Genomic DNA, 10,671 nt, shown 5'->3' on the forward strand with positions numbered 1-10,671 from the left:
TGCTGCCAATTCAGATCGAACCATAATCAAACATCCCGGCTTTTGACGACTCATTAATCGGCAGAAGATCTGCACGCAATCCATACGCTCAATGCCCATTTCCTGCATCAAAAGTGGGCGCCATGACATCGAAGAAGCCCATCGGGAAATAATTCTGATCGTACAGAGGAAGCGAGCTGTCGAACATGCCAAATGTTGAGTAGTCAACTGGAAAATCAAACATGGCTGGGTCAAGATGGCTGTTTTCTTGCTTTGCTTCGTTGTGCCTTTGGACATTTGATGGGTTGTTATGGCCGTGGTTTTCCCATGCCGTATATCGATCCAGCATTTTGGTGAGACCAGCTGCTATGTGGCCTGTTAAATGTCGCTCGCCGGCTCTTACTTCGCTCAAGAGACTAATCGTCCTTGTGACAAGATCTCGAACCAGAACTGGATCTGTCCCAAGCTTGAATGCTCCCCATTTCTGCTGCACTTTGAGCAGAAATACCGTTGAGTACGTTATCATAGTCGAGAGATAGATCGGAACTCCAACAACTGAGTTTCGCACGTCTGTGTCTTCCAATACCATTTGGAGGATTCCCAATGCACAATGTACAGCTGTTCCCGCAAGTTCTCTTCGGTCTTGCGTAAGTTCTGCGGGTTGTTTGATTCCTCGGAGCGCCAATGAGCCCACCTGTAGCTTGCCAAAATTTAAATGGAGGATTACGCCTTTAGCGGGGTATGAAGCAACATATGTGTTCGGTGCCAGAAGGGGCTCCCATTTGATTCTCCAAGAGTCCAGGTCGACATTGAAGTGACGAAGTCGGACGAGGTCTTGTTCGGAAAGGACTTGCTCAATATCTGGTCCAAACGCATTGTAAACTTTGGTCAGGATCAGAAAGACGGCGACTTGGCTATGCAGGCGTAGGTCCGCCTGCGTTATAGTTGGTAATTCTAAGAATCGTTCGTGATGGGTGATCGTTTCATTCTCGTGAATGACGGGCGGCCTGCCATATGCAATACTGAAGTGGTGATCACAGACATAGAGAAAGTACCACAGTCTGGCTCCTTCAATGTGCTCTTGAGAGCCTCTAAGAGCACGAGAATAGCTCTGATGGAGATTCAGCTCTGTTGCTATCCTTACTGCATGTCCTGACAATTTCCCTTGGATAATTAGTGTTTGCCTCCTTCATCGCCTCTGGTGACTTACAGCTGACATCGGATAGCCAGAATGCTCCAATACATAACCCTCGGATCCCGTCCAAAACGTGGTAGCGCTCGAACATCGAGTCACAGACCAGTGCTATGAACTCTGCATAGCATACATCAAACGTCTGGCCCCTTCCTGGGATGTGCAGGGCCGTCACCGTAAGTATTGCAGCCAACAGAAGCGAGGAGGATTGGCGGACGGATGCCAAATTGTCATGAACAAGTGCAATGCCGCCCCATAGGTAGTGGTTCAGCGATCGGCTGAATATGCCAAATAACTCCTCTGCCTCGGCCTCGGAAATTTTGCCCTTCGATATAAAGTCCTCGACCACCACAGGTCCAGCATTTGCAGTAGGATTACTCCTTAGGTTTCTCAACTTAGTGACTTCGTACAGACTCCCCATAGGTGCAGAGGCCAGAGCATCATCGATCTTATTCGCTTCTGGTTCCAGGGAATGTTCTCTCGTCATGGCCATAACAGCGGTGCGTGAGGCTCTTGGCTCAGGGTTGGCTTGCAACCGTTCGGCAACAGCTTCAGGCGACACAACTTGGACAATGGTTTGTCGTGTGAACGTTTCCAAAGGCGGAAGCTCCAATACACTCAGAATTTTGGCGACGGCACGCTGCAGACATTGCGTGTTATCCTCCATGTTTGCTTTCCATCTAGGGCAGGTCAGCAGATGCCGTCTCGGCACAATCATCTCACTTACTCTGTCCCTTCTTCCAGCAGCGACTGGAGACTCTTGTTGACGATACATTTCAAATTCTTCCTCGAGCACCTCGTACACACAGACTTATCAGGCCCAACATCACACTTGATCTTCCTCGCCTGACATTCCGTACAAGCATGCACTTTCCTCGAGATCTTTGGCAGCCTTCCTTGATCTGCCAGCCCCACGTGACCAGTCGAGGAAGGCGACTCGATGTCCTGGCGTGCTCGTTTCATCCCCACAAACCCCAGGAAATTCGAAGCGCAGTAGTCCCTAGGTTGTGAGTATGGGTTGGCAACGGTAAGATGCAGACAGCAGGGCCATCAATTGGCTTCAAGTGGAGCAGGCAGTTGCGAGAGTCCAGGCTCTGTGTCTCTGACAAGCTTTGAGCGGCCACAAACCCGGATTGCGATTACGAAGCTCACCACATGCAGCAGAATTGGCTTTTGCGGCACCCAACTGACTGCTCGGTAGGATGACCGCGAGGATTAATCACAACTCCGGGCTGTTCGCGGTATGCAAGACAGTTGTCGATTTCCTCAAATTCTTAGATGCGTCTGTAACTTTTTGGTGTTGAAGGAGAAAGTATGAACGAGGAGAAAAACGCGGGAGAAGTCCGAGGTTGAAGAGGGGGAATAGGCTAGCAGCCCCCACGGTCAAGAAATCCCTTGGCATTTGCTAGTCGGGCAGAACACCGTGATGTCTCCTCGACGACCTCCACTACCTACCATCCACTGCAATCCGGGGAGGACAGACTCTCGGCTTTAGAGATTTTCAAAGAAAATGCTGACTCCATATCCGGCCCGAGCGGTCGTTCATATAAGTCCCCGAGTCTTCGTGGACATTGAATTTCAAACCCATTGATACCCCTCTCTTGCTTGGACTCGCAACTCCTCTACCATCACCACCGCTATCCTCCACAACCCTTTAATAATAGCATCCCCTTATCACCAACCTCGGATACGACACGATGGCCACACAGACCAGCGAGAAGATTGCCTTCGCTGGCTTAGGAGCCATGGGGCTCGGAATGGCCTCCCATTTACTTGGTTTAGGCCACCACGTGACCGGTTTCGACGTTTACGAACCTTCACTTGAAAAGTTCAGAGCGCTGGGAGCAAAGACAGCCACTTCACCTAGAGAAGCCGCACGGGATAACGATTTCTTCATATGTATGGTTGCGAACTCGAATCAAGCCGAATCCGTACTTTTCGCCCCAGAAACTGGAGCTGTTCAAGGTATGTGAATTCCACAGACTTTACAAGTCGCGGATCGTCTAACTATGTGCAGCTCTCCCACAAAATGCCACAATTATCCTGAGTTCAACAGTACCATCGAGTTACTTGAACTCTATACAGTCTAGCCTAGAAAAGCTGGGCAGACAAGACATTCTTCTTGTCGACAGCCCTGTATCAGGAGGAACAGTTCGGGCTGCCCAAGGAAATCTCACAATACTCGCTTCTGGCACCCTAGCATCCTTAGAACGCGGCAACAGCATTCTATCCGACATGTCAGAGAAATTATACATTATTCCTGGGGGAATTGGAGCGGCCAGCAACGTCAAAATGATCAACCAACTCCTTGCTGGAGTCCATATTGCAGCAGCCGCTGAAGCTATGGGCCTGGCAGCAAAGGCAGGGCTCAACACTAGACAGGTTTACGATATCATCGTAGGCGCTGCAGGAAACTCATGGATGTTCGAGAACAGAGTTCCGCATATGCTCGACAACGACTTGACGCCGTATTCTGCCCTTGACATCTTCGTCAAGGACATGGGCATCGTCACTTCATCTGCTCGTCTTCAAGGATTCCCTCTTCCTTTATCATCAGTGGCAGAACAACTCTACCTTTCCGCTTCAGCACAAGGCTTTGGTCGTCAAGATGATTCTGGACTCGTCAGGACGTTCACTCCTGGATCACCCACACTCGTCCACGATCAAGCCAAACCTCAACCCGCATCAGACAAACTCACTCCATCAGTAACGCCACTCGAGATTATCAAAATTGGATTCATAGGTCTAGGAGCAATGGGAATTGGAATGGCAATTTCACTTGTCAAAGCTGGTTTCCCTGTTTGTGGATATGATGTCTACTCGCCTTCAACAGAGAAATTCCTCTCCCAAGCAGGCGAGAAAGCAAGCGCAGCTACATCCCCAGCTGAAGCAGCAGACGCAGCTGAGATCTTGATTCTGATGGTTCAGAATGCTGCGCAGGCAGAAGATGTCCTCTTCGGCTCTGGCAAAGTAGCTTCCACGCTCCCCGCAAACGCAATCATCATCCTTAACTCTACTGTGCCTCCTTCTTTCGCCAAGGATCTCGGACAGCGACTTTCAGCTCTGGGTACAGGACTCGAGCTCATCGATGCTCCAGTCAGCGGAGGTGTAGTCCGAGCTGCCTCCGGTAATCTCACCATAATCTCCTCTGGTGCAGCACTCGCCCTTTCAAAAGCCTCTCCCGTCCTTGCAGCGCTCTCGGGTCCCTCTTCCAATCTTTTCACCATCCCCAATGGAGCCGGTGCTGCTTCTTCGGTAAAACTCATCAACCAGCTACTTGCAGGCGTACATATCGTCGCAGCAGCTGAGGCAATGGCTTTCGGCGCCAAGCTCGGTCTCGATACTCGCAGTCTATATGAGATCATTAAGAATGCTGCTGGTGGAAGTTGGATGTTTGAGAACCGCGTTCCAGCTATGTTGAACGCGGATTGGACGCCAAACAGCCAGCTTGCAATTTTTGTGAAGGATTTGGGAATTGTGCTTGATGAGGCCAAGCGTTTGGGATATGCGGCTCCATTGAGTGCGGCAAGTCATCAAGTGTATCTGAATGGTGCTGCCAAGGGATGGGCGAAGGATGCTGATTCTGGTGTCGTGAGGGTTTGGGAGTTGATGACGGGCGTTTCTGTTGCTGAAGCTGCGAAGGCAGTTGTTGAGCCAGCTGCAGAGGTCAAGACTGAGCCTTTCACGCCCAGCGTGTACGAACCACTCCCACTTGAGGAAACAGTCGCTTCTCTTCCTCCAATCACAAGCACAAATACCCTCGCAACGATCAAGGAACACATCGCATCTCCAGAAACCCCAGCTCTTATCATCCTTGACGACGACCCAACTGGTACACAAACATGCCGTAAGTCTTACCAAACCCATTAGTACACAACGTCAAGCATCTAACATTAATCTAGACGACATCCCCGTTCTAACAGTCTGGGACATCCCCACCCTAACCAAAGAACTCACTCGCTCCCCTTCCGGCTTCTTCATCCTCACCAACTCTCGCGCCCTCCCCGGCCCCGAAGCAACCACTCTCATCACCGAAATAACAACCAATATCTCCCAAGCCGCCTCAACAACCAAAAAGACCTTCCAGATCGTCCTCCGCGGCGACTCTACCCTCCGTGGCCACTTCCCCGAAGAGCCTGACGCAGTGGAATCCGTGCTGGGTACATCAACGGCTTGGATCCTCGCGCCTTTCTTCTATCAAGGTGGTCGCTATACTATCAACGACGTGCACTACGTCGCCGAAGGATCGTCCTTGGTTCCAGCGAGCCAAACACCATTCGCTCAAGACGCAACATTCGGCTACAGATCTTCCAATCTTAGAGACTATGTTCTTGAGAAAACATCCTGTCGCTTCAAGCCTGAACAAATTGTCTCCGTAACGCTCAACGACATCCGCATCGGCGGACACCTAAAAGTCGCTGAAGTGCTTGCTGGAGTGCAAAAAGGCAGCGTCGTAGTAGTCAACGCCGCCTCAGAAGAAGACATGCACGTCTTCGCCCTAGGATGCATCCTCGCCGAGCAAGCTGGCGCCAAATTCCTCTACCGCACCGGCGCGGCATTCGTATCCTCGCGTCTCGGGATCCAAGGCAAAGCGCCTATGACGGCACAAGAGCTGGGTGTTGATACGTCTGTAGGGAGTCCCGGCGGGTTGGTCATAGCGGGGAGTTATGTCCCGAAGACGACGGCGCAGTTGGCGTTTTTGAGGGAATTTAGAGGGGAGAAGTTGAGGGTTATTGAGCTTGATGTTGAGGCTTTGTTGGCTGAGCAGGAGGTCCAAACTGCTGCCTCATCTTCGACACTGAGTTCAGCAGCTGAACAGCAACCCTCGAAGATAATCAGCACGGCTATCTCCACAGCCACACAATCCATCCTCTCCGGAACCGACGTCCTCCTCATGACATCTCGATCCCTCATCCGCGGCACCACACCCCTCTCCTCCCTTCAAATCGGCTCCGTAGTCGCTAGCGCACTCGTCCAGTTCCTGCGTGGGATTGAAGTCAGACCAAGGTATATCATTGCGAAGGGTGGGATCACAAGTAGTGATGCTGCTACTAAGGGGTTGGGTATGAAGCGCGCTATGATCCTTGGACAAGCTGCGCCTGGCGTTCCGATCTGGGGCTGTGAGGAGGAGGATGAGGGCGTAAGGCATAGGGGGGTACCGTATGTGGTTTTTCCTGGGAATGTGGGTGGGGTGGAGACGTTGGGGGAGTTGGTTGGACGGTGGGCTGCTGTTTGATGAAGGTGGGATAGGATAGATGAGTTGATGTGTTTTGCTTTGAAAAATGAACAGCAAGTCAAGGCATTGGTTATGGAGCTGGAGTTGGGATGGAGCGTTTTGCGTGTTTGAAATGCATAGGATTTTGGTGTCGCTAGATTGTGTATAGGCAGGAATGAGAGATAAGAGCAAGATATCAAAAATAGATGAATCAAAAGGATTTCATCGAACGGCAGATCAGATCGTATTTGTGCCTCTCCTAAATCCTAGTCCAACACCCCCAAAATGCCGTGTACCAAACGTCCTTGGCATCCAAGATGAAGTTCCTTTTTAACAGACGGACAGTGCGAGCTTGGTATGGTAGCTTTAAGCGAGAGGGGATCAAACACGTGGAACTGTACTTCATTACATTGTGTGACAAGAGAAGTAGAGGTATTGATGGGGAGGTGTAAGTTTGTGGGTAGAACAAGATGGAAGGAACTGACACTGCTTTAGTATCCGCCTGACGCTCCTAGATGGGCAAGCAGCCTTGTATGGATGGTTGGAGAACTTCTAGTTGGAATGGATAGAAGTGGATGTGCCTGCGGGTGAGTGCGGATTTGTGCGGAGCAGGGTGGAAAGTTGAAATGGCCATACGGTATATCAATCACCAGTATCACGGAATCAAGAACATCAGTGTCAATGTGGGCAAGACTCAACACATCTCGCCGAGTATGTTTGGTATTCTCACTCAATTGCTTGGATTGAGTCTCTGCTCTGTCTGCCTGTTTGCCTATCTGTGTGTCATGGTCCGTCGTAGCCCGCATGAATCTGATACCCCGAAAAAAAAAGGGGACATCAATCATCCTCGTAACTTCTCCGTTTTTCGTCAAATCGCTAGCATCGCATCGCATTGTACTGCATCACATTCGTATCGCATCGTATGCATCTGTCTGTCTTGTATGATTGCTCCGCTCTATCATCTTTCCGTCCATCCATCCCAGCAGAGAATACAAACAAAAAAAGGCAGAAGAAAAAGAACTTTTGGAGGTCCCATTCCCAAATCCCATCCGATTCTAAAGAAGCTTTGAAGCTGAAGACTCGCAGCAAAAGCAGGATGGATGGATGAAAATGATATCAGACTCTTTGAGTACAACAAGAGTTTGGTGTTTATTTTTGAGGGGGTCGCAATAAATGAAAACATCGTGAAGGAAATCGTGAAGGGTAATGTTTTGTTATACAAAGAAGGCCGGCTGTTTGGTGAAAGCTGGTCATCGTCAAATCCTCAATCTCTGCAAGCCACCCTTTCCAAAGACTGTTCGGGGTATCGTATCTCGTCGTCGTTCTGCATGCATATCTTTCTCGGAAGTTCGGATTCTTGTCGCTCGTCGTTTCATTCGTCGGTCCTTAATGTATCTTTCCATGCCAGTAGCTTAGTTGGGGCATTGAGCCTGGACGTGACCTGGCTGCTTGCACTTGTAGCAAGTACGCTCGTTGTTGTTCTCAACGGGGCAGTCTCTTGAGAGATGACCGACCTCGCCACAGTTGTAGCACTTCTGTCCCTGGGTGCAGTCACCTAGAACGGTTTAGAAAGAGTATCAAGGCAAGGATACTGTAGACTTACGGGACATGTGACCATAACCTCCGCAGGAGTAGCAGGTCTGTCCACCTTGTCCACCACCGTATCCGCCACGTCCGCCTCCATATCCACCTTGGTTTCCACCGAAACCGCCACTGTATCCGCCCGCCTCAGGGCAGTTACGGGCAATGTGTCCGATCTTGGAGCACTGGTAGGTGTCAGAGTAGATCATGAGGATATAGACAATCGTTCATACCTTGTAGCACTCTTGGGATCCACCACCAGATTGGAATCCACCGCCACCACGTCCAGCACCCTCAGCAGCAGGGTTCTGGCAATCACGGGAGATGTGGCCAGGTTGGCCGCACTTGTAGCAAGTCTTGTCCTTTGGTCCATCAGGGCACTCACGGCCTAATGATTGTCAGCGAGGGTCCTCTCTGCGTGGTGCAATCGGTGGCTCTTACTCATGTGTCCCTCGCCTGAATAGAACAATTCGCATCAGTCTCATCTCTACAAAATCAAGTCGACGTCACTCACCACCACAGTTGTAGCTGCAATGCTGTTAGTGTAATTCCTACGATTGCAGTATTGGCTACTTACCACTTGGCTGGGCCACGGGTTGGGCAGTCACGGGCCTAGAAATGTTAACAACAGCAAGTAAAAATTCGACAAGAGTCCGTACTTGGTGGGAAGCATCGCCACCTAGATTATGATTGTTAGCTGAGGCTCTTCTGATAGTGTCTTGCAGAGTATAGTGTGGGCATGTCGGAGGTCATTGTCGTAAAAGAAATTGAAGCCTGGCGTTCCAACGGCAAATCTTCCATACTCAAATTCAGACCTGACAGCTGAACGAACAGTTGGCCGATCCCGCTGCCACAGATTGATCGAACAAAGGCATGACCAGTATCTGCCATTGGGACTGCCGTGCGAGGTTGGGGAATGTGTGGGGAGGATATCCCGGGATTTAGAGGTTGGGATAGAGTTGAAACAAAGGCGAACAGATCGAATGTCGGTGTCACTCACAGTTGTAGCATCCGCGAGCAGGGCCAGCTCCGTAGGAATCCATGATTTCGGTTGAAGGGGTTGGTTTCTATAGAGAGAAGTAGTGTTAGCTAAGAGGTCTACAGCAGAATTCCTATGGTTGCGAAGGTGGCGGAGAATTTGAAAGGTACCAGAGGTACTTGGATGGTGGGGTCAAAGAGGGACGGTGAACAGCTCTCGGACGTACTCTTGGAAGAAAATTTGTTGTTTGAGGAACTGTATCTGGTACAGTTGAAAGGGTTTGGATATGGAGAAGAGCCGGTAAGAGTAACTGCGGATCTTTTCGAAGTTGTTGGAGGTAAGGTTTGGAGTTGTAGATTTCAAGTGGGAGGGAAGAAAGTTCGCTCGAAAAAGTTCTGGTTTAGGTCAGGCTTCTGTGTGGCCAGTAGCGTGCCGACTAGGCCCGAGCTAGCGGCTTCTTTAGCGACCCTCCCTGTGGGCTTCCACTGGACAGACTACTGGCTTTTCGCCCCTGTAAGAGAGGAATAATAGGGCCCTGCAGACATAACGGCCACCACACCACACACCACACCGTTCCTTGATGGACTTTGGATCAAATCAGAATGCTGGAAGTGGCGCAGTGGGTCGAGTCAGGTCCAGGTTCAGGTTGGTGAAGTGACGGGAGGTGAGGTGAAGGGAGAAGCGGACGGCTGGCGGTGGCACAGACATCTGGTGCTGGCCAAGGAGAACAGAGCAGAGCAGAGCAGAGCAAATGCATATCATGTGGGCAAGGGCAAGGGCAACGGGAGAGAAAGCGAAGCAAGGAAGCGTGAAGACGGACATCATTTGATACAGAAGGAATGGCGGAAGGAAGGGCGAGGCCAAGGAGATCCTAAGGTACCTTTTACCTTGGTGTGTAATTTCATCCTCCTCAAGTCGAGGATTGAGTTCACCCCAGTGTCACTCGATACAATCATCTTGCTTCAGCTCTCCTCTACACACAGCACGTTGCTCGAATGGAAGAACGGGCGGGGCAAAATGCCTGGGTATAGATATGGTAAGTTACTAGGTATCTACATTGCTCCTTTCTCCCCTATCACCTCAATACCTTGCCTCCGTGTGTACTTTACCGGATCATATGTACCTGGGTACGGCAACCTATTGCCATGCGCCGTTGGACATCTCCTTCACATATCAACATGCACGACCACCAATCTTACTAAGATTCTACCATTCACTGGCTGTTGCGACTGGCTAGACTGTATCATATCCGACTGGGATCGTCTTCTCTCTCGCTCACTATGCAGTTTTGCCCTCCCTTCCTTCTGCTCAGAATTGACTTTCGGTATGCTCGCACCGGCACGCACCGTTTGATACGCCGAGCCTGTGTGGTGCAGATTTTGACACGTTTATTCCGTACCATAAATACCTTGGCCTTTGTATCATTCTACTCTCCATAAAATCCGACACCGCCATTAACTCCCAAATTCTGAATGGGCGGTCAGTTATTCGATGACCCCTCCACTCCCAGGTTGCCTGCATACCGCAGGGTCACAGTGGCCCGTAAGGAACAGGAAAGGTACAACCACCAAGATCGATCAATCGGAAGTATCGACGCCACCTGGAACCGTTTCATTGCAGATAATCAGCCGGTCAGATCGCCAATCCAAATGCAGATATCCCACACGATCCTACCACAACAAGCCTTACGAGCCTTGACACACTCCACTCGTCCACCACGTCACG

The 10,671-nt window shown here is 50.5% G+C and overlaps 3 protein-coding genes across 3 annotated transcripts; 1 reads left to right on the top strand and 2 right to left on the bottom strand.

Moving 5' to 3' along the window:
• Positions 1–88: 88 nt before the first annotated feature.
• ONS95_002881 (uncharacterized protein) lies at positions 89–2,134 on the bottom strand (the record flags this gene model as incomplete). Its single annotated transcript, XM_058496165.1, has 3 exons — positions 89–1,143; positions 1,190–1,851; positions 1,899–2,134. The coding sequence occupies 3 exons, from the start codon at positions 2,132–2,134 to the stop codon at positions 89–91; spliced, it is 1,953 nt and encodes a 650-aa protein (XP_058353416.1).
• Positions 2,135–2,603: 469 nt separating this feature from the next.
• Positions 2,604–7,044, top strand: ONS95_002882 (uncharacterized protein). The gene is made up of 4 exons (XM_058496166.1): positions 2,604–3,136; positions 3,189–5,018; positions 5,074–6,834; positions 6,882–7,044. Exons 1-3 carry the CDS (start codon positions 2,869–2,871, stop codon positions 6,405–6,407), a joined length of 3,432 nt encoding a protein of 1,143 aa, XP_058353417.1. The 5' UTR covers positions 2,604–2,868; the 3' UTR covers positions 6,408–6,834; positions 6,882–7,044.
• On the bottom strand, positions 5,485–9,308 carry ONS95_002883 (uncharacterized protein). The gene is made up of 8 exons (XM_058496167.1): positions 9,173–9,308; positions 8,968–9,034; positions 8,627–8,646; positions 8,545–8,579; positions 8,482–8,495; positions 8,409–8,423; positions 8,201–8,355; positions 5,485–8,152 (listed from the first exon to the last, which is right to left on the bottom strand). Exons 2-8 carry the CDS (start codon positions 9,008–9,010, stop codon positions 7,964–7,966), a joined length of 471 nt encoding a protein of 156 aa, XP_058353418.1. The 5' UTR covers positions 9,011–9,034; positions 9,173–9,308; the 3' UTR covers positions 5,485–7,963.
• Between the last annotated feature and the right edge of the window lie 1,363 nt (positions 9,309–10,671).

Source organism: Cadophora gregata, assembly GCF_030347475.1.
Source record: "Cadophora gregata isolate MNR1 chromosome Unknown scaffold_12, whole genome shotgun sequence".
NCBI classification, from domain to species: Eukaryota; Fungi; Ascomycota; class Leotiomycetes; order Helotiales; family Ploettnerulaceae; genus Cadophora; species Cadophora gregata.